This window comes from Lycium barbarum, chromosome 8 (genome assembly GCF_019175385.1).
Source record: "Lycium barbarum isolate Lr01 chromosome 8, ASM1917538v2, whole genome shotgun sequence".
Taxonomy (NCBI): Eukaryota; Viridiplantae; Streptophyta; class Magnoliopsida; order Solanales; family Solanaceae; genus Lycium; species Lycium barbarum.
Genome location: NC_083344.1, coordinates 133,251,696 through 133,274,073, shown reverse-complemented (window position 1 = coordinate 133,274,073; position 22,378 = coordinate 133,251,696). Strand labels below are relative to the sequence as shown.

The window sequence follows — 22,378 nt, the reverse complement described above, 5'->3', positions numbered from 1 at the left end:
GGCTATTGATGTTATTCATTGATGTTGATCTCATCTTATGACTTTGTTCCTTCAAGGTGAGACGTGTTCATGATGACGGTTCCATAATAATAATCCAACGAGTTTAGAAACAGGTTCTTAAGGGATATTTTATAGGACATGAATAGAATGCTAGCAGAAGATCTCTAATGAGGTACTTAATGTTCGAAGAGAGGTTCATGTTGTATCTTAGGATTTGGTTACGGCCTAGTCAAGTGGGAAGAAGTACTAATGGCCTGAGTTGTGCTTATAAGTCTTTTGTGATTATATAGACCCTACGGGTTAAGTGATGACCACGGGAAGTGTATAGAGATTACTTGTAGAAGTTTAGTTATGATGTTGATTATAATTACCACTGGTCTACGACCAGTAGGACAAATGTTACCACCGTGCTATGGCCGGTTGGGCAGTTACCACTGATCGCAGTTAACACTAGGACAGTAAGTAAGTTAGAGATACAGTATTGTCCATAGATGCAGTTAAAGATATGAGAGTATTAAGAGACATGCGTACTAGATTCTCATCGGTAAGTCAGAAGTGACAAGTTGATTCTTATCCTCTTTCTTTGAAGCATATGTTGATTATGTTACATTTCTGCCTTACATACTCGGTACATTATTCGTACTGACGTCCTTTCTTGTGGACGCTGCGTTCATGCTCGCAGGTATAGACAGACGGGACAAGGATCTTCCGCAGTAGGCTGCTTTCAGGTACCAGTTTTGATTGGTGTGCTCCATTTCTTCCTGGAGCATTGCCGAGTCTGAGTTGTATATGTATTTTTGTGACAAGAGAGTATGTCGGGGGCCCTGTCCCGACTTGTGTACTTCAGTCATGTTCATAGAGGCTTTGCATTCCAGTGTACAGCTCAGTTATGTTTTGCTAGTGGATATATGGACGTCGCAGGCTCATTGTATATATACGTACGCATGATATTATATTCATAGTTGGCCTTCTTGGCCTTATTTTGCCGTTTGAGACATAGAGGATGCGAGTTATCAGTTGGTTCGCTCAGTTTCCGTAAGGTGCTGGGTGCCAATCACGCCTCACCAAGGTTGGGGTGTGACATTATGCTCTTCCATTGCTAGCTTAATTAAGAGCTACTCTTTTTTATCCTCTCAATTGCTACTAATCTTAGCTAAAAGATGACATAATTAAATTAGAATATAGATTAGCATGTTGCTACATTGAAGATGAAATACTATGTAAATTAGATTGTGTTTGATAGACACTCTTGAGGATGAGTTCAGGGGTTTAATAGGAACAACACTAAGTTGAGGTGCCAAAATGGAAAAAAGGAACAAGTCTAGGGGGCCGCATATGCATTAAGCCTTCTTTTTATTGGTGAAGAAAAAATATCATTTGGTTGGTGAGATAAAGATAATAATTGTGTGATAAAATATGAGATTATTTTATCTTGCGTTTGTTTATGGCCTATGGGTATCAATTAGTCCAAGGTTTATTTATTGCACCATTTGTACTCTATCTCATATAGAATATAGAAGATTTGTGTATTACATCCCACCAACCAAACGACCCCTTAGTTTATAATTTTTATGAAAAATTTTAAATATGTAAAATGATATGTAACATGCAATTTATATGTGTTCTAATTGAGATATAGGATGATTTGGAAGATGATGTTAGCTTAAATTGCATTCTGAAATTTACCTTATAAATCGCCAAACATAAATCAACGTAATCTCAAGTTTTTATGCCTAAATGGAACATTTCTAACCCTAACAATGAAACCAACGTAAATCAGCTAAATATAATAGGTAGGACAAAAATATGTTGTTTTTTAAGGTATCTTTGTCTACCAAAAAATGGGATGCCAAAGATTTACCGTTTATTATTACATCATTTTGACATAGAGAGTTGTATTAACAGCACATTTTCATTAACTAACGATACATTTTAAATACTAAATTTTAGAAGTACATGAATAATAAAAAGAAAATTTTCATCTAAACATATTAGTAAGCTATGGAGTAGTATTGTTTAGAAACTCAATTTATCTTGAAGATGAAGCTGAATAATGCTCTCCACATAAAAAATTGCATTTCCGCAAATCCACTTCTTTTCACCTGATTTTGTATTATATGACGTACCAAATTGCCAAGCAACTATACATAATTCATGAGGCTCAAACATTCATTTATTCTCTAAGATACACCTAAAAATTGCATCTTTCCCTTTTCATGGCATACATAAATCTGTGATATGGAGATGAAGGTTTACAATCAATTATCCGGAGAATTTTTAACCAGCTTTAGTTCAACTCTTTGAAGTGATATGCTATTTTGAAAGTCATGCACTTGTACTTCTGCAGCATATTGTGCTGGCGATTGACTTTTCACTTCTGATCTGAACTTTTTACTTTTGGTACTTCAGGGTAATTCCGTTAACACGAGCCTCTCTTGTATTCCATTTTCTTGATCCAAAGAGTCGTGTTTTGAATTAGGAATATCGCTGTCTTCAGGTTCTTTCAGAAAGAATCTGAAGGTCAGAAGTAGGCCGAGCAACTCAATGATGTTGAGAACAAAGAAAACCAACTGATCACCTGTATTACAGCACCATATTGCCTTTGTTTAGTTTATCGGGCTCAACATTTGTGTTAAAGTGCATCCAAGTAGGCCATCAGATAATCCATAGAGTACACTAGTATTGTCTCACAAAAGCAATATAATGGGAGCAAAAGAAACTGACGCTTGTCGTAACTTGTAAGTAAAATGTTTTGGCACTTGAATTTTAAGTAGTGAGGCCACAAGCTTGAATTCAATAAACTAAGTCGACTTACCTGGCAGAATATCAGCGTCTTGACGCCATTGTGACCAGGACAATCTGTATAAATTGCAGATCATGAGAGAGTGACGATACATAATCTTGTTTATACGTCTACATAGACAGATAGTAGAACTTAAATTTCGAGTTAAACATACACCATATTACATTACCAATAGATACAATCCCGAATTCGCTAAAACTGAAAACGGACATCTGATTATATCACTATGCGACTCTAGCATTAACAAATACACCAGGTTAAGCTCAGACCCTGTGTCGATTAAGGCCAAACACGAAGTACTTATAAGAGCTAAGGTTGTGTTTAAAGGAGATGAATAGCAGAGAAGAACTGTCACTACATTCATTTGTATGACATATATATGGTACTAGGTTTGTTTGGAAAAACACTGGCACATTCAAGAGACGGCAATCTCATGATAAGCACAAAAATGACCTTGAAGATCAGCAGACGATAAAGAGAAATGAACAACTTACAATGAGCCCCCGGCTGCTGGGCCAATTGTCTTGAAAAGAGACATTGAGGACATTGAAATTCCATTTGCAGCTCCTCTTTGCTCCTGGGACTGAAGTTAAAACATTTTACTCACTCATGAACTTTAATGATCACTATTATATGGATAATGAAAAAAATATGCTTATGGGTAGAAGGTAGTTACCACAGCTCTATTCTGCATGATTAGTAAGCCAGTTGTAATTGATACCTGATCAAACATGAAAAAATAACCACTTATACCAAACTAACAACTTCGATATACTGAAATAGCAAAAGCCAAACAAAGGTAGTTGAAGAGATATGAGGAAGAAATTTGTTACCAAAAAAAAAAAAAAGATATGAGGAGAAATTCTGGTGCTAAATGAACCTCACTTCTTGCATAGAAGAACTAAGACTAAGTAAATGTTTGACGAAATACGAAAAATATGTTTTATTCATAATTTCACGTATACGAAATTGGAGATATCATGAACCAGAAAGTTAAGACACAGCTCAATTACATTCAACTAAGAAGCACTGATAAAAAAAAAAATCAACTAAGAACCTCAGGCATTGAGTGCATTGGTCAAATATTTTAACAAAGCATAAATCCAACATAAACTTGAGAAAAGAGCTGCACAGATGAATTAAGTAAAAATAATAGGTCATCTCTTTCTCCTCAGCATCATGCACCATTGATTTCTGAATCATATTGCATACATAATAAAAATGGAAGTAATAGCATTTTAAATTCAAAAAACAAAAAGAAAAACAAGCAATTATTCCTGGATATATACAACAGCACCACATTGAATTTCTATCAATCAATAACTTCGTGAAGCTGAAGAACTCAATGATCTAAGGAAAAAGTTCTTACGGAGAGAATATTTTTTAACATAGATGCACAGTTGAGCGCTATGGAGAGGCCAACACCAGTTAATAAAGCTATATATGGGTAGCTTGCCAACAATGGTATGCTTAAAACCTGAAAGATGAGTAAGTTCAATTTAAACTAAGAGTGAAAAGGTAACTTTATAGGAAGTGGTAATATAAGTGACATGGCAGTTCAGTCAGGGGCATACTGCGCCAACCCGAGAAATCATGACAGGCCCAGTAATCCTTTCCACCAGTGGATAAACAAGCAGCTGAAAGAGTAGCAAACCAAGGCCTAGTAAATCATGAAGACGATTAATATTATATCCGGATCAAAAAATGCACATTTTTCCAATATAATCTGCCTAAAAAGCTTTAGAATACATAAGACAAATTATCCTGCAGAATTTGGGTTGTGTCTTTATACCTGTGATGGCGAGAACTTGTCCAACATCAGCAGTCGTAAAGCTTAAACCCCCAAGGGTCCTTGGACTGACAGCCCAAAGTGAAAATATCTGAAAATGCACACGATCATAAGATATATTTTTAAGTTTGCTCAAGCTAAGGGCTAATTCTTCAGAAGGTTCCTTGGATTTTAAAATACTTTTTGAAAGAAGGATAAACTACCTCCAAATAGGCAATATCATGGAGCTGGAATACACAGTAGACAATAATAGAAGACACTAAGGGCCAATTCTTCAGAAGGTTTTGTTTAGAATTCGGGGCTCTGCGTTCAGAATGCTCCATGCTCTCAGACACATCTAAACCATTTTGAGCTCCTTCTGCAACTGCATGAATATTATTTTGCTCTTTTTTTATTCTGTTATGCTTATGCAGTGTCTCCTGCAACGCGTTAGAAGTAGTCAAACAGCAGAAACTATTTCAGTTAATAATTCTGGTTCTATATTTTACAGAAGATTAGCTATGTCAGGCACTGAGTTGAAAGAAAAAAAAAAAAAAAGAGAGAGAAAAACAAAAAAACAAAGCTATGGCAGATACTTTAGCTCATAACCATGGATTGGCACAGATCATTTCGAGAATTATGAGGTACTTATCTATGGAATATTATCACGAGTTAAGTGACTGAAATGTGAAAAGGAAAGATATTTATGAAGGAAAGCCTAGAAGGCACTTAAAATCAGAAAATAAGTATACTTAAACATATATAAGACTAGAAGCCATACCGGAAGCCAAAAGGACATTACTGTTGCAGCTAATGCAAAGACTGATATCATAAGGCAAGGTAAAAAATATGGGAATCTGCAAGGTAGAGAACCAACAATACATTTCTTAGCGCCATGATAGGAATGTAACCAGGAAAAAAAACAGATAGAACCAAACCAAATTCTTCTCAGTAGTTACAGGAAGATCATCCTTACCTCCCAAAAAAGGATTCTTTGGAAAATACGGTGGGATACTTTTCTGCAGGCTAGAAACAACATAAGTGACAGGAGAATTATTAATCAGCGAACATACACATAATAATTACAAAAACTGTTCTAAATATATGGTAAAGCAGGACTAGAGCTTCTAAAAGCTTATGTTAGTAGATTTGGACATTAAGTAGGATCCCTATTCAGCTTCAGTTTCAAGCCATGGAGAGATGTTAAGCAAATGATACGTTGTTTTTAGTCCAATGCCATATATGAATCAGGTCAGCTTATTATTTTCATGAAATATTATGTGGAGGAAACTCCATAAATGCAATTAGCTCAGAAAGTCTTTCCCTAAACAACATGTGAGTGAAATCAGGTTGGCAAGGAACAACAACAACAACAACAACAACCACCCAGTGAAATCCCACATCTTGGGGTCTGGGGAGGGTAGAATGTACGCAGACCTTACTCCTACCAAGGTAGGATGGCTGTTTCCGAGAGACCCTCGGCTCACAGGTTGGCAAGGAACAAGATTAATATTTAGGAAAAGAAGATATATGTGATATTATTGTACAGACTAAAACTTGGACCATAAAACGTTCGGATGAAACACTTCTCTCAAAAAGATAGTTCTTCAGTCTCCACTATATAAAAATTAACCCCAACAATTGGACCCACAAGAAGTAGTGTACCTGTGCAAGATAACCTCCAATAGCAGGACCAATCACCAAGCCTAACCCCCATGCCGTGCTTACCTAAATAAATAAAATATTTAAAAACATTTTATAGCATAGGGTCTCAGAGATATGCAACAAAGCTGTTTAAAAGGAAAAGAGAAGCAACTCACAGCAGATATCCCCAGAGCATGGTATTCTTTTCGGCAAATCTCAGAAGCATAAGCCTGGAGACATTGAAATCAAATAATGTTAATTTTCAAGTATTAAACAGCTGAAAAATTGAATGAATCCAGTAAGCATGCACATGCTCTATTTTGAAAAGAAGACCACAAGAAAGATAGTAGTAAACTAGTTGATACACGCCAGTAAAAACTCAAAATGCAAATCACAATTTCAATCCTGAATAATAAGATGCTTATAGCTGATATAAAATTTCACATGAAGTAGCTGTAAAGACATACACGCATTGTGCCAATTATTCCGCACAAACTGCCTATAAGGAACCTTGTAACTATAGCCATCCAAAAGTTGGTACTAAGGCCAAAGAGCGCGTTGAATATAACCCTGCAGTTGAATTTGCGTATAAGAAATTAAATAAAACAATTTTTTTATTGCAGTCAAAATGTTATGCACGAGGACAGTGCTACTAACACTGTAATTGTGCCAATCACAACAACTGGCTTTCGACCATAACGATCAGCAATTATTCCCCAAAGAATAGAAGTCAAAGCTCTTCCCAACATGAATGAAGAACCTTCAAGAAATGGTACGCATGTAAGAAGAGAACACACTGAAGCAATGACGAATGGTATACTGACCTAAATATCCGGCATAATAACTTATATCTTCCTCCCTTTCTGCAATGTGAAAATCTCTGACCTGCAGGAGTCAAATGCTAATATTGCGGAGTAGATCAAGAATCACATACAGGAAGAATAGGCTAAGACTCAAGGAATATGCTTGAAGTAGAATATAAATGCGTTTACTTAAGAAGCTCTAAGTGCAATTAATTTCTAGTATGATCACACTGCTTCGAGGGGTTGTACCTCTGCTTACGCAGTTGTACATTCTCTGGTGGTTACAATTAGTTACTATGTTTTCTTATTTATCTTTTAGTCCTTATATTTTATTCACATTGTCGGTCCCCTCTATCCAGATGGAAAGGGCATATATGTAGCTCATTTCACATTGAGCAGGGCATGAGAGATGAAATATCAGTCTACTTCTTCTTCTTCTTAGCTTAACTTCTTTGTCAATTTAGCTCTGTTAATATCAAATTACATCATAGTAACCCAAGTCTATGCATGCACAAAAGTTGTTCTCCTGCTACCATAGGCCATAGCAACTCATAATCAGGAGTTCAGCAATATATATATTTTTATTTCTCTTCAAAAATCTGATTAAGACAGTAAACTATGAATGATGGGTTTCTCCAACTCAAACTTCTGTATGTATTAAACTGAAATTGATTTTGGTAATTTGCAAACCATGCTAGTTTCAATGGAAGTACAATTTTCTGGTTTTATTGACATGAAACTACTATTTACTAATATTCCTTCATTTGCAAAGAGTATAGTGCATAGGTGCTTCTTATAACATCACACACTTGTATCTCACCAAATGTTGATTGTCTAAATTCAGTTGATTTCTCCACATTTTCGCTCATAGTTTTCTTTAACGTGTTCTTGTTTGACATAATACAACTTCTTCTGCTGCTTAAATAGGCAACTCTTAATTGTGCTTCATTTGTATTTAAGCAGCCTAATGCACGTCATAGCAGGTGAAGAAGTTGAATATAGTACAGATACTTCAAGAAATGCAAGCTTTAGTCACATGATTAAACTGAGTAACAGAATGGATATGTACCATAAAATAGAGGAAAGGGAAGAGAGATGATATCGGCAAAGCTGCAAAGGACATGAGAAGAGAAGTTAATGCAAAATTCTGATAGGGTAGAGGTATCACGGAAGAAATGTAACCTGCAAAATTATTTTCTAATGGCTATGTTTTTCGTTTGAGATCAAAATTAAAGGTGCTGGAAAATAAAATGGCACTAGTATAAGCATAATATGTCTTTAGAATTTGTCCATGTAGACCTTTGTAAGCTCAAAAACAAGACAACCATAGGCCAGAATCTCCATAAGATGCAGTTAATTTGCAGCATCATCAATTTCCCATTTTTTAAACAAAATATATATGTCGAATTATAAACTACACGAAAAGCTTATAATTAGGAACTACAGAGTTTTAAAATTATTCTGGAAATAAAAAAAGTAGAGTGAAAACAATTAACATTTGGCTTAGAAATAACGAGTAGACCAAGCTTTTGGCTGGCCGGATGCAGTATAAACCAGTGCTCCTAAAACTGACAAAAGAGGCATAAAGAAAAGAGAAAAACAAATATGGACCTACAAATTGTCACACTTGTAATTATTATATTACTATATGACCAAAATATGTGCTCATAAGAGTCCAGCAATATTGTTTTAACTTATAAATCATGATAAAGATAAATAGAAGGCAAACACAAGAAAGGACAAATTGTGGAGGCAAAAAAGAAAGTCGCATATGGGATGACAAATGACACCACAAAGGGCCATATCTTCACAAAAATGACAGCTTTTAGACACCAATCTTTCAAAATCTTTAAAGAGGCAACAGGGACTGCTAAGACATTTTTAAACAGAAATTACTCCATTATTAGCGAACGTCCATAGACAATTCTAAATAACAAGGAACAGAACATTTAAACAAGAAAATTTATAGAGTAAAAGATTCTAAAAATGATAGGAATTCAAAAAACTCATATATATCCTATACTCCAATTTCAAATTATTGATTGCCGTCTTGCATGTCACTAAATTGAGACTGCCATGCACCTTAATTATTATTGGAGTGGTGTGGCTAACATGCGACAGAAGGATGCCGGCTTTTTATTGGAGACATGGGGGTTCTTCCGCACTGAAGCAAATGATACAGGCAATCATTCTTCTACTCTTTATCAAAGTTCATTATTCTGTAAGTTACTAGGTCATATCGAAATGACTCCATTGATACTGAGAGTAAGATATGTAAAATGAATCATTTAAGTTTTAAAATCTCTTACTCTATACTAATTTATCTTGTACATAATATTCAAATTTCAAGACAAAAAAAAAATCCACATCAAATTCTGTACATAGAAAAGAGAGAGAGAGAGGAGAGCTGACAGGCGCAGAGAGTGACGACGGAGATGAAGAAGACAGGTTTAAAAGGGACGCCGGCGTCGGAGCGTTTAAGCTGCTCAACTTTGCAACCTGGACAATCCTCATAATATTCATACTCTTCTTCATATTTCTTCATCAACGGCTCTCTTTTCCTATCACCCATTTCCTCTTCTTCTTCTTTCGAATGATCTGTTCACTTGATGAGTTCTTCTATATATACTACTACTACTACTACTAGTATAGTAGTAGGGAGTATATAGTATCTGCAAAGCTTACGTAGTACTGCGGCCTGTGGGTGTGGTATGGGGAGGAATTATAAATTGGGAGTGGTTGGGAAGGTCCCTATCATTCCCCGCTATATTCAATTTCATGCAACAAACATTAATAAACTACACCCTCTGTTGTTTCACAGTAATCCTCATACATACATATATATTAACCCAAGTATGTGACATATATTTAATTGGACCCGAAATTTAAGATTGATGGTCTAAAATAAGTCATCAAATCATATCAACGTATAACATAACGGTACTCACTAGTCACTATATATCATTTTTGTGGCATTGCAAATAATGTCTCCATCCATGTGTACCATTTATATGTATGGTAATATTGGTGTATAGAGAGAGCTATTCATAATACTATAGTATAACATTGTGACCACTTACCAACAATATTTATTCTTTAAAAAAGATTAATTCTTCTTATGCACATTATAATTATGTTACACAAATAAGTTTTACGATATTCATTATGCTCCATACTTTCTTAATCAAATACCAATAACATGTCCTAGTAATAACATTGCTAGCATTATCTCCTAAGTACAAAATACGTCGATCGCAACAATTAAAACTTATCAACTTCCAACTTTTCTCGTTCAAACTAATATTTAATGTAGTCATACTAATGAATATCACACGATTACAAAAAAAAAAAAAAAAAAAAATTGTTAAAACATGTAAACTATCCTTTCGAAGGAGTTTAGCAGTTTAATTTCCAACTTTGCTTACAACAACAACAACATACCCAGTGTAGTTCCACAAGTGAGAATAATTTCTAACTTTGCTTCTTCAAATAAAAAGTAAAGTTTTTATTTCAAGTAATATATTCTCCCATTTTTTTTTGTCACAACCCAATTATTGGGTTCTTTTTGTCTCCACTCTCGTGTCATTTTCAAATGGGGTTTTCAACCACCGTTGCGTCATTTAGCCCATAATGAATGAGTATATATTAGCAAACAAAAAGGTTAACAAATATATCTTCTTGATTAAATGTGTCCAATAATAAAGTTATTGTAGAAACAACAAAAACAAAGGACCATCATTCCGAATGAGTGATGAGACATATTCATTCTTACAGTAAACGTCATATATAGTAAGATAAAAGAAACGAAGGAAGGATGATTATTATTTGATTGGGGAAGTCCATTTAAAAAATAAAGTTATTTGTTCTATTTTTCACTTACAAAAGTGTTTTGAAATAATAAAAGCACTATGATCAGGAATAGTTAATATTCACTTCCAGCAAAAAAAAAAAGATCACTTTTAGAAATTAAGTAAAACAGGAATTAATCGAAAGTAAAGTAGTAGTGATATTAACATATTCATAGGTATGTTACTCATCGACCCTACAAATACGAAATATTGTTACAGAAATCAGAAGTGGAGACGTAATTGCATGCACATTATTTTTATGTGCACTTAAAAGATATGGAGCATATCTATCAAGATTTTGATTCAACAGCTTTCCTCAAGATTTATTATTTATATATATTTTGAATAATGCATTGATTAAAACTCCTTGGTGTGAACCACTTTCTGGTTCTTTCACTTAATATGTTGCTATAAAAATATATTAGTGAGTGGTGACCTATAATGGCATTATTTATTAGCTAGGTTGCAGATTGGGCATTTAGAAAGTAACATACTAACAATATATACCCCACCTAGTCAAAAGGACAAAAATTTGACACTTCATTCATGCTAGCACATAAAACGACCAAATTCAGTTTTGATATTTAAGTTTTTTCAAACTATCTATTGGGAATAAGAGATATAAAATTAAGAAAGTGACTCAACGGAAAAATGGAAAAAAGTAATATTAACTATAATGTTTCGTGTACTCAAAATTATTTTACACGGATCCTTTGATTAATTTTATTGCCAATTATATAATCGAACCAATGTGAGATTGATTAAACCAGTAAACACATGCGCGCACACTGCTTCGCTGGGTGTTGAGAGCGTTCGGGCCATCGGATTGGATATGAAATTTTCGGTTTGGATATTCGGTTTTCGGATTGAAGAAATTACAATCCAAATCCAATTCAAATAAGTTCGGATTGGATTGGATATTTTAAGTTCGGTTTCAGATTATTCGGTTTGGATATTTCGGATTTGACTCTTGAGACTTAAGGAAAACTTATTATGAACGAAATTCATGTGTTAGTTTCACAGAGGTAAATCTAAATCTTAATTGCTCAGTAAAAAAAGTCTTCCCGTTCAAATTAGGATTAACAAATCCAAGTCACGTCCAACATAATAAATCCATACCAAACAAAAGCATTCTGGAAAAGTGAAAATGAACAAAATAAAATCTATGGAAATGAACAAAATAAATTCTAAGTAGTCATCTGGAAAAATAATAACGAACTCTACCGTGCTCACACTAACGTGAGACTTTTGAGACATGAGAAGTAAGAAAACCCTATATTATATTTGATTTAGTAGAGAATTGTATATTGGACTTAATAGTTTAATAGGTAGGGCCTTAGGTACTAATCCATTGGACCTTTAGAAACTAGACTTATTAGTACTGGACACATATGATATAGGTAGGGCAAGATATAAGGTATAAAAATTTCGGATTTTCGGATATCCAAAAATCTGTAGTACTAAATCCATATCCAATCTGAAATCCATAAATTTTAAAAATAAAATCCGAAATTCAATCCATAATCCAGATATCCAAACCAAATATTTAAAAAATTCGGACTTCGGTTTGGATTTCGGGTTGGCCCAAACTGTGCCCACCCCTAGACACAACCGCACTGTTCAAATGCCGCACAGGTGACCTCGGTTAGAAAAGAAAATAACAGAGAATAAATTCAGTGTCTTTAAAGAAATATTGCCCATATATTCTTTAGGGAATACATACAAGTTTCTTCAGGATTCCTTATAGCCAAAAAATGTTACTGCAGAATGAATAGCGGCTGCAGGGATTACGGGAATTTATAACTGAAGAAAAAGACTATTCATAAAAGGTGTCTTATTTCTGAACATATACTTACTTATAATTTAAAATTTAATATTAAATTAAATTCCAAATAATAAAACGAAGAAAACAGTCCTTTTATTTTCCCAGAGTACAAACTACTCTAACGATCTTCATGTGCATATCAATAACCAGTATGGACAATCTCCACGTGCATATCAAATAACCAGCACATACGGTCTCAACACGCATATTGTATACTCAAACACGGACGATCTTAGCTTACAATCTAGCATGGAACTATTGCTCACTACATGTTCGCTGATATGGTATTATGCACAAGTAATCGAGTAATTAGTCAAAGCAAACAAATAATGCATAGGCAAGTAAACTCAGACACGCCACCTCAAACACTTTCCTAGAGTTTCGCTTTATAAGTTCAAACTTCAAGACACTGTCCTGAATAGTGGCCTTTATAGGTTCAAAATTTATGACACTATCTTGGAGTTTGAATTTCTACAAGTGAAACTCTAACACACTGTACTGAAAAGTATTTTGGGTCTCGCTTCATAAGAAAATGGCGAGAAGCCCATTCTATTTGAACTAGTCTCGGTCAAGTGGAAAAGTGGCAAGAAGCTCTTTATCTCATGCACATTGGTTCAATGTACAAATGATGTGAAGAAACTAGTAATATAACCTTTAAGTACTAATCTTGTTGCCATTACAACTTGCAAGTCTTGAACTATCCAGAGGACACAACCTACTTTGATGAAGTTGGTAAAATTGTTTGTGTTTCGGCCGCTTTCAAATGAAGAAGATAAAGACAAAAAATATGGTTATAACTGAAAATAGGTTATGTTTTAACTACGACCGGCTAAAAAATAAATATCAGACCAAGAAGTGGCCATTTTAGCTTTCTCTGTCACACATGTCGTTGGGCCATTTCTCTTGTGAGTGCCAAACGAGCATGATCTAATACACTAATGCGTGTCCAATAAATTGCATTGCTTGTTACACTATATAATGTAATCCTCCATATCTTTTGTGGGCATCAACTTCCTTTACTTGTGAACCAAGTAGGTACCCTTTGTTGTACACAAATTAAAGGTGCTAAAAAGATAATAAACATTTTGACTATTACGTAAAAGAAGTTAGTGTCATAAATGCGACCGACGTGCATTGAACTAAAAGTAGATGGGGACAAATTAGTAATTTGGGCGCACGCTTTTTATTTTTATTTATGACCTCTGAATGGTGTAAAGATGGTGAGAAGATAAGTAAAACTAATAACGCAGCATGTTAATGATTGGGAATTTGAAAAAAGGAATCTGAAAGGCGGAGAGAGAGCTTCATGCCTCTCTCTTCATACATACAGACATATCTCCTTCACATAAATTCAAATAATACTAAAACCCTAGGTTTTCAATTTCCCCAAAATCCATAATTTTGTTGTTGTTGAGGGGAAATGAGTAGCAGCAGGAGAGAAGAAGAGAGGAACGAGAAGATAATAAGAGGGCTTTTGAAGCTCCCTCCCAATCGCAAATGCATCAACTGCAATAGCTTGGTTTGCTCTCCCCCTTTTCATTTTCTTTCTTTGCCTTATCTCTGCTCTCACATTTAAGGGACCTCCAACCCTTTAACTTGCCTGAAAATACGTAAAAATACAAACTTTTCTATTGGACATGGATAAGGTACGGATAACAGTCATATTTTAAGAGCACCTCTACGTTTGATTACCACTACTTTATGTTAATGATGATTTTTTTTCTTTTTTTTAATCAAGATGTTAAAGCTAATTTTTTAAGTATTGAATGAAATAGACATGGATAGGGCCTGACTTATTTTTAGTATTTGAATGAAATGGACGTCAACACCATAGGATAAGTGTAAGATTAACAGAATCTCTAGTTTTAGGAACCTCTTTCTTGTCTTAAAACTCTATTTTTTAGTCCCGGAATGAACCAGACGCAAATGGGGTAGGGATAAGTGTAAAATTAAGAGAGCCTTTCTTTTTTAGGACCCTTAATTGTATTCAAAGATGAATATTTTGTATTGCAATGAAATGGACCAAAAGATGTATACGGGGTTCATATAATTCATTCCAATAAATTCTGGGATTTGGTGTATGATTGATTGATTTATTTTTTAGTTGCTTGTCGAGATGGAGGTTTGGACTGCAGTCTTCTCAATTTCCTAGTTTCTTGGTAGACTGTACATATGCATCAATGCTGTTTTGGCTCTTATAATTATTCTCGTATTGTCTCTTCATATTTATATTTACATAAGGAAATGAGCACTATAACTTAAACAAGAAGCTGGAACGAATTACTCCTTCAGTCATTTTTATCTACCTTAGAGGTTTTGGTACACCCATTAAGAATCATTTGATAACAGGAGTTAACACACCCTCGTTTTGTACTCACTGCATCTTCTTGATGCCTTCAAGGAAACTAACTACTTCTTCAGAAAAAAAACATTTGTTAAGTGATAACTTTAATTATAAGGGGTATTTGACTCTTATCTCTTTCTTAAATGAGTAATTAATGACTATATGCCCTTTTTTGGTCAAGTAAATGTATTTTCATTCATAAACATGGCCAAACTGGCCATATATGACTATATGCCTTCTTGGAGTAGTAAGGATGAAATTGAAAATAAATAATGCCTTCTTGGTGTTCTGAAGTGACAAATATTCAGAACTAACTTATTGGCTATAGTGACCGGAGAAAAGAATTGGAGGGAGTAGTTCCTTGAGATGAACAGTAGAAAAGCTAATGTCACTGATCTGGCTATTCTCTGTTCGCTATTTTAGTCTATAGTTCTGGCTAATTTTCACTTTGAATCAATCAATCATTGCATCTATTACGATGTGCAGGGTCCCCAGTATGTATGCACAAACTTTTGGACCTTTGTCTGCATGACATGCAGCGGAATACAGTAAGTATTACCATTTTGCATGCTCTCTACATCTTTAGTTGCACTATATGTGTACGGGAACTTTGTCTGAGCTATGAGCAAACTCCTCCTCCTTGAACTTGAAACCTTGCTAATTAGGGGGGGGGGGGGGGGGGGGCGCAGGGGGGTTCCTGCTCCTCTCTGTGTCTATGCTGTACAATTTCCTTACTTTCAGCCTAGTCCAGAAATAAAGTAGGGGAAGCTGCTGGGGGGTGGGGGTATACAAGAGGGTTTCTTCTGTTCAGAATTTTAAAATGCACTGGCACTTCTAATTACAGCGCTTAGAAGTAGCTAATTTAAAATGCATTGGCCAAAACTTGACCAGTTATGCGTGCAGCTAAGTTGCTAATTTTAGCTGCTTCAGGAGTGAATCTGTCTGAAATCTATTGGACCAATGTTCTAAAAAGTTGGTTTGGCACTTTGTGATAAGAAAATATCCATCCTTGTGTTATTTTTTAACGAGCATGTGAGTCTGCAACAGGTAAGTGACATTCATCTAAATTCATTGCCTAAGCATTGTCCAAATAAAAACAGCGGTATTAAAATTTTAGGTTTTTTTCGTGTCTGTTTGTGATGTTTTCTATTATGTTCCTAAGCTTGAAGTCCTGTACATCAGGATGTGAAAGTTAAAATGTATTCATCTTATTTGTCTTGCAGTCGTGAGTTTACTCACCGTGTGAAGTCAGTTTCCATGGCTAAGTTTACGTCCCAAGAAGTGGAAGCTCTTCAAAAGGGTGGTAATCAGGTGAGAATATTGTACTCTTTAGCGATCAAAAAATCGGGTAAAATAATTGCTGATTCTTCTTCACATTGAAGTTAAGGTATACTTCTTGTATACGGGCTAGTTAATGCCCATAGGGGGGTTCGTTTGGTAGGATGATAAGTTATCCCATGTAGATGGGATTGGGTGGGATAAGATGGGATTACTAATCCCACCTTATCCCACCTTTTATCCCATCTACATGGGATTGGATGGGATATCAAAAAATTTATCCCACCAACCAAACATAGGATTAATTCCAATCCCATTGGATTAATAATCCAGCCCATCCTATCCCTCCTACCAAACGACCCTTATTGTTAATAATATTCTTACTTAATCAAAAAAAAAAAAAAAACTTTGAAGTTAAGATTCTCGTCCTGTCTTTACTTTTCCAGCGGGCCAGAGAGATATATTTAAAAAGCTGGGACCCGCAAAGTCAATGGCTTCCTAATAACAGGTACAAGATTAGCAAGTTACTGTTAGCAATTTACAAATTCAAGATACAAAATCCTAACTTCCTTTTCTCGTCAGCAATGTTGATAAAGTGAGGGACTTTATTAAGACCGTCTATGTTGAGAAAAGATATGCTGGGGCACAGTCCTCTGAAAGACCTCCTAGAGATACTCAGGTACTATATCACCATGATTTAGTCATAATATTCAAATGAGCACTGGGTCCAGACTCCAGACTAATGTGTCCAATGTGCATTGAGTTGCCAGAACTTGAGAAACAACGACGATGATATGAGAAGAGCAAGTTCTTACCATTCCTATTCCCAAAGTCCACCATATGACTTTCAGTATGAAGAACGGCGTTACGGGAAACATGCACCAGTACTCTCTAGAAAGCCTGGATCAGATCGAGGACTTTATGAAGGAAAAGTGTCGAGTTTCTTGAGTCCTAGTCGTTTAAGTGATCATATCTATGAGGATAGGTTTGCTAATGAAGGATCTAATCCCAGAGCGTCAGATTACTCTGTGTCTAGTGGAGGTGATCCATTCAGGGCTGAAGCACAGTCCCCCAGCTTCCAGAGAGACATGGGAAGTCCCTTAAGTGACACCTCAAGGGATATTTCATACGAAGATGTACGGCATGTCAAGAAAGATGCTGGAAGAATATCACGAGCACAGGTTATGTAAATATTACTTAGTTACCTCTGTTAAACTTCAAATTACTCGGTTATTCATTGGTGGAGCGTATTCAGTTCTGGATTACAGAAGTTCTTATTAATCAGAATATGCTGTTTAAGTAGTTCTCTTTCTCCTCTTCTGGATGAGTTCCTGGTTAGAGGATCCTTACTAATCAGAATATGCTGTTAAGGAATTTATTCTCCTCTTTCTGCTTTAGTCTTTGCATGTCATATGGGCATGATAACATGGCTTTCCAAGTTAATTCTCATAAAAGATAACATGGCTTTCCAAGTTAAAATTGAAGGGCCCCTCTGTCGATGAACAACCAATCAACCTTGGTAAAGCATGTGGGCAGAATGTTGAGAGTTTTATTATTTTTATCTCAACATATTATAATAGATTAATTTCTAGGTGGAGTCGCCAAAGGTCACGAGAAAATAGCCATTTTCAAAAAAAGAAAAAGAAGAAAAAAAGGAGATGTGATGGCATGACAGTCCTCTGCTTGTGAGTTGAAAATTGACATTCTTACAGCAGCTTTTAGCGAGAGTGAGATAGTAGAATACATATCTTCTGGTATTACTCTAATTTGTTTACCTTATTTTTACAAAAGAGGTTCCTGATTATGATACATAATGGAAGACAAATCATTGAGCATGTTAAATTCATGATCAATGAAATGTAATTACGAGCATGCAACTTGGGTTTCTTTCTATTTGACTTATAGAAAAGGCTTCTTGTCCCTTTCACTGCAGCATTTCCTTGTGAAACTGACATGATGGTATTTGTTAAATCAGAGACCTGGATCTTCTGGAAGTTTTGAATCGTTTGACAGCAACTCCTTGTCATTCAAGTCTGTAAATTCTTGGCAACGATCATCGGGACCCGGAAATTCAAATGCCCCAGATCTGTTCAATGCTCCCTCAGTTCCTCAAACCGCTCCGCCTACAGTTTCAACAAAGTCTCATTTGCCAGTTGGTAATTCACATCAATCACCTTCATCTTTGGACTTATTCTCAGAGGTGCCAAACCTGCCTTCAGCTGCAGGTGCTGATCAAAAACCATCATGTGAAGTCACTTCCAAAAATGAAGGATGGGCAACATTTGATATGCCACAGCATACAGAAACAACTGGCACCGACCAGTTCGCCCCGGCACCGACACCTGCTTACTGTCATAATTCTTTTGACTTCTTACCTGAAAAGACACAGCAGCAATCGGGTGTTACATCCAATCAGAAGTCATTGGATGTGGTTCCTCAGAGAAATGATGGATGGGCAACATTTGATGTGCCTCAGCACGTGGCACTCACTGCCAGTAATAACTTTGCCTCCAACAAGATTCAATTTAAGGCTGATTCTCAACCGACTTTGGACCCAACTTTCTCTGTCATGCAATGGCCATCACCGGTAGAATCTGCTCCTCAGGGACCAGACATTAGAGAGTCTACTGCTTGTGCATTAAATTTATCAATGGCTGCTCCATTTCATGCAGTTGTGCAGAATGTTGAAGCTACTCCAAGTGGAAGAAGCACTGACGTGAGTGTAATTTAACTGAGTTTGGGAAGTGTCATATGGAATTTCTGAGTTGCAAATCATCTCTTGACGACTTCTGCTTAACTTTATTTTTATGTGAAACCCTTTAAATTATGAGGTCAGATAATATTTGCTCGTCTTTTGGTAGTTGTGGAGTGCCTTTGATGTTTCTAATGACAAGATTGTTGATGATCAGTACATGGGCTTAAGAGGAGTAGAGGTAACTATCTTCCTAAATACGGTTAAAATTTATGAGTTCGCTTGTTCCCTTTTCTTTTAAAGACTTCTATTCCGCAGAATGTAGCTACAGGTCAAAGTCAAAGAGCTGTGCTGGATAGTGGAAATCCTATTACTAGTTTGCCATCATATGTCAGTGCCTCATCCTCTGGATTGTCCACTCTTCCTGTAGGGGTCAGTTAATTTACTCACCTGTCCTGTCCTGTGTGACCACTCTTCTTAAACATCTAGATATCAGTATGTTGTGTCCTGCTTCTTTGACATAAGGTTCTTGCCAACAGACAGGACTGCATTCACATGCAAATGAGCAGAAGTCCAACAACCCATTTGATCTTCCTTACGATGCTGACATGGAATGCAGCAATATGGTATATCACATTTTTCTTATATTGTTTCTGAAAAATATAGTTAGAGAATTGACATTTTCTTTTTGGTCCTTTTGAGTCCATCTATGTTAACAGAAATCTCCCTTGACAGCAATTCCCTCCAAGAAAAAAGACCTTTTAGGGGCCAATTGCTGCCTTTATTGTACTAAAGGAGGTTTGTTGCGTTGTTCTGCAAGTGTTCTATCTGATATTTAGACTAGAAGTCTAGGTTAAATTTGGGACTGCATTGTAAAAAAGAACAGACCTTGGGTGGGCCTATTCAACCCCAAAATCTAGCTCATGAGGGTGAGGATTGTCCAAAAACATAATAGAAGACAACAACCCTTACTCTAAACTAATGTGGGCGATCTCAGAGCTGGACATTTGGAGTGTGAACAACATAATTACCCAGCATTGAGAAACATAATAACATGGATGAGCCCGTCTCTGACACCATGTAATGAAATAGACGTTGAGCCTGATTGAAGCCCAAAGTTAGCTCATGAGGATTGTCCAAAACCGTGTAAGAACACAATAACAAACAGTGGGGGCCTCTAACACACATGAATGTCTACTAAAACTTGATTTCCTAAAAATATGTTGCTTTGGTGCATTCTAATGTGATAGTGTCTTATGCCAGCCTCAGTACTGGGACATGAGCTCATTACACGCTGCATTGCCAAGTGACGAGATGCCAACTTCCTTTGTTGGTGGTGTGAACGAATCTTGGTTTCCCCAGAACCCAGCAACAGCTTATGTTCCAGCTGGACAGCAAGGTAAGTGTTGTTTTCTTTTGCAAGGAGTCCTCTCTATTCTGACAAATTTTCAGCCTCTCAAAGCACGTCCTATCTCTGTAGGGACATTATTCGTTTCCGCACAACCAGCTGGCAATCAAATATCGTGAGTCATTCTACTTTTCCATTGTTGTGTTGTAAACATCTGGAAAATTACTCTCATAAGGTCTTATTTTTATCAGGAATATTAGCTCTATACTTGCTAAAAGATAACTTAATACACAAGTCCTCTACTATGAAGATGCTTGAACATGTTTTGACTTTGACAAGCGTTCCCACTCAACTTCTATTTTGTTCTTATATCAAGTGGTTGTTTAGGGATTAGCTGATATCTGTGTGATGGGAATTTTGTGTCCCCGCTAGATGCTGGTTCTGTTAAATTGATTATAATGATAAGTACAAAAGTACAGTTAATATACAAGAGGTAGATGGTGATTTTTAGATGCCCAGTGCATCTGGTGACAGTTCGTGTTGTCACCAGATTTGTTGTGGTAGATCAGTGTCTGGCTGCTGAATCTAATACCGTGGATGTACATTGCGGTTAAAATGATTATGAAGGTCTTAGAGAGCTGATACTGTTTCTGTTCAGAATAAATCTTGTTTAGTTCCTTCTGTTTGGAGATTTCGGTGCTTTTCGAAGTTTGCGGGGAATCAAACAATGTATTCCCTCGTGTCCTTCAGAATTTCCTGTTTTGGTTGAGGGACTAAGTAGACTTATGGATAGGGTGGTGAAAGAAGAATTCGAGGGGCTTGAGTTAGGTTGTGATGGAAGAGGAAGTACGGTTGTACCCTCACCTTTTCCATCTTCTATCTTTTTGGCGTACCTTGTATACAGGGCACAGGGGTGTTTTTTTGTCCTCTCTTAATATGAATGTTATTACTTTATAAATTAAAAAAACAGACAACTTCAGCATCTATCTCAGGCATTAGTATGGTTTGAAGCAGTCTCAGGATTACACATACTGAATTGATTTTGGCTGGGAAGAGCATTGTAGTTTGGTAAAGATTTTTGGGTGCAAGATAGCTACATTAGAAACAATATGTGGCTACTGCTTAGATAAAGACCTGTGGCAGCCTGTGGTCGGAAAATGTGAGGAAAAAAATAAGTGGTTAGAAAAAGAAAATACACGTCTAAGGAGGGAGGATTACGGAAGTCTTTGTTTTGTATGCTAAAAATGTTTCAACTGGATTGGAGAAACTGATTAGAGATTTCTAGAGGGAGGAAAAGGGAAAATTTCATCTATGATAGAATGGAAAATATACAATGGTTCGCACTTGGTGGGGGTTGTGCACCAAGAGGAGAATATTTTCTGGAATGGTAATATCTACGAAATATGGGTTAGTATATAATTAATGGTTCTAGGGTGGGGCAAACTCTTATAGAATGCGTTTTGTAGATGGTGAATATGTATGGGAATAGAAGTTTTGCACATGTACTAGGTATAATCTGGCTTAATGCTACTAGAATACGATTCTATAAAGGTGTATGGTGTGTGGGGGGGGGGGGGGGGGGGGGATTGTGAATCTCATGTCTATGCATGTTGGATAATGTCAAGCATCTTGAATTCTGTGTACTGCAGTTCTGGAATGCATCAATTATCTTTTAAAGATTTCAGGTGTTCACTAGATTGTTCCTTGTGCAGGAACGTCCCGACACATGGACCAGTTGCTCCAATTGGCGGAAATCCATTTGCATAGGATTGTATTCATATATTCAACTAGTTGTTGGATCCGCTAGGTTATTCTTTCAACTTTTAGATTCCTATGTATTTCATGTTTTGGCCATGTTTGTATTGTTCAAAAAAAGAGACAACTAGGCAGAAATGACCAAATTCCAAAGGCCGGTAGGCAGTGCTTCTTTCTTGTTGGGGCCTACAGTGTGTTCTGATACTATAGTCCTATAGTTGATGTGATTTTAAATGTTTTAAGAGTCTCTTTGTTGGCTACTTGGGCTAA

General features: G+C 36.1%; 2 protein-coding genes across 3 annotated transcripts; one reads left to right on the top strand and one right to left on the bottom strand.

The window, feature by feature from the left end:
* Positions 1–2,077: 2,077 nt before the first annotated feature.
* LOC132607604 (protein ZINC INDUCED FACILITATOR-LIKE 1-like) lies at positions 2,078–9,802 on the bottom strand. Its single transcript, XM_060321672.1, has 17 exons — positions 9,431–9,802; positions 8,088–8,128; positions 7,040–7,100; positions 6,873–6,975; positions 6,683–6,785; positions 6,392–6,445; positions 6,237–6,299; positions 5,548–5,597; positions 5,353–5,428; positions 4,796–5,011; positions 4,596–4,683; positions 4,378–4,463; positions 4,173–4,280; positions 3,480–3,524; positions 3,298–3,386; positions 2,816–2,859; positions 2,078–2,578 (listed from the first exon to the last, which is right to left on the bottom strand). The coding sequence occupies exons 1-17, from the start codon at positions 9,588–9,590 to the stop codon at positions 2,406–2,408; spliced, it is 1,560 nt and encodes a 519-aa protein (XP_060177655.1). The 5' UTR covers positions 9,591–9,802; the 3' UTR covers positions 2,078–2,405.
* A 4,104-nt stretch (positions 9,803–13,906) lies between these two features.
* Positions 13,907–22,368, top strand: LOC132607610 (probable ADP-ribosylation factor GTPase-activating protein AGD14). Of its 2 annotated transcripts, XM_060321687.1 has the most exons (13): positions 13,907–14,210; positions 15,522–15,583; positions 16,259–16,346; positions 16,760–16,821; positions 16,896–16,992; positions 17,084–17,494; positions 18,289–19,029; positions 19,175–19,246; positions 19,324–19,437; positions 19,545–19,631; positions 20,269–20,404; positions 20,486–20,528; positions 22,066–22,368. In XM_060321687.1, the coding sequence occupies exons 1-13, from the start codon at positions 14,112–14,114 to the stop codon at positions 22,118–22,120; spliced, it is 2,067 nt and encodes a 688-aa protein (XP_060177670.1). In that variant the 5' UTR covers positions 13,907–14,111; the 3' UTR covers positions 22,121–22,368. The 2 variants fall into 2 exon arrangements, with proteins under 2 accessions (XP_060177670.1, XP_060177672.1); XM_060321689.1 differs by lacking the exon at positions 15,522–15,583.
* The last annotated feature ends 10 nt before the right edge of the window (positions 22,369–22,378 follow it).

Coding starts and splice junctions, on each gene's coding strand:
- LOC132607604 (XM_060321672.1), bottom strand. CDS start 9,590: ATGGGTGATAGGAAAAGAGAGCCGTTGATGAAGAAATATGAAGAAGAG. Junction 4,464..4,595: donor ACAAGTTCTCGCCATCACAG/GTATAAAGACAC, acceptor ATGATTTACTAG/GCCTTGGTTTGCTACTCTTT. Junction 3,387..3,479: donor TCATGCAGAATAGAGCTGTG/GTAACTACCTTC, acceptor TTTTAACTTCAG/TCCCAGGAGCAAAGAGGAGC.
- LOC132607610 (XM_060321687.1), top strand. CDS start 14,112: ATGAGTAGCAGCAGGAGAGAAGAAGAGAGGAACGAGAAGATAATAAGA. Junction 16,347..16,759: donor TTCAAAAGGGTGGTAATCAG/GTGAGAATATTG, acceptor TTACTTTTCCAG/CGGGCCAGAGAGATATATTT. Junction 19,030..19,174: donor CAAGTGGAAGAAGCACTGAC/GTGAGTGTAATT, acceptor GTCTTTTGGTAG/TTGTGGAGTGCCTTTGATGT.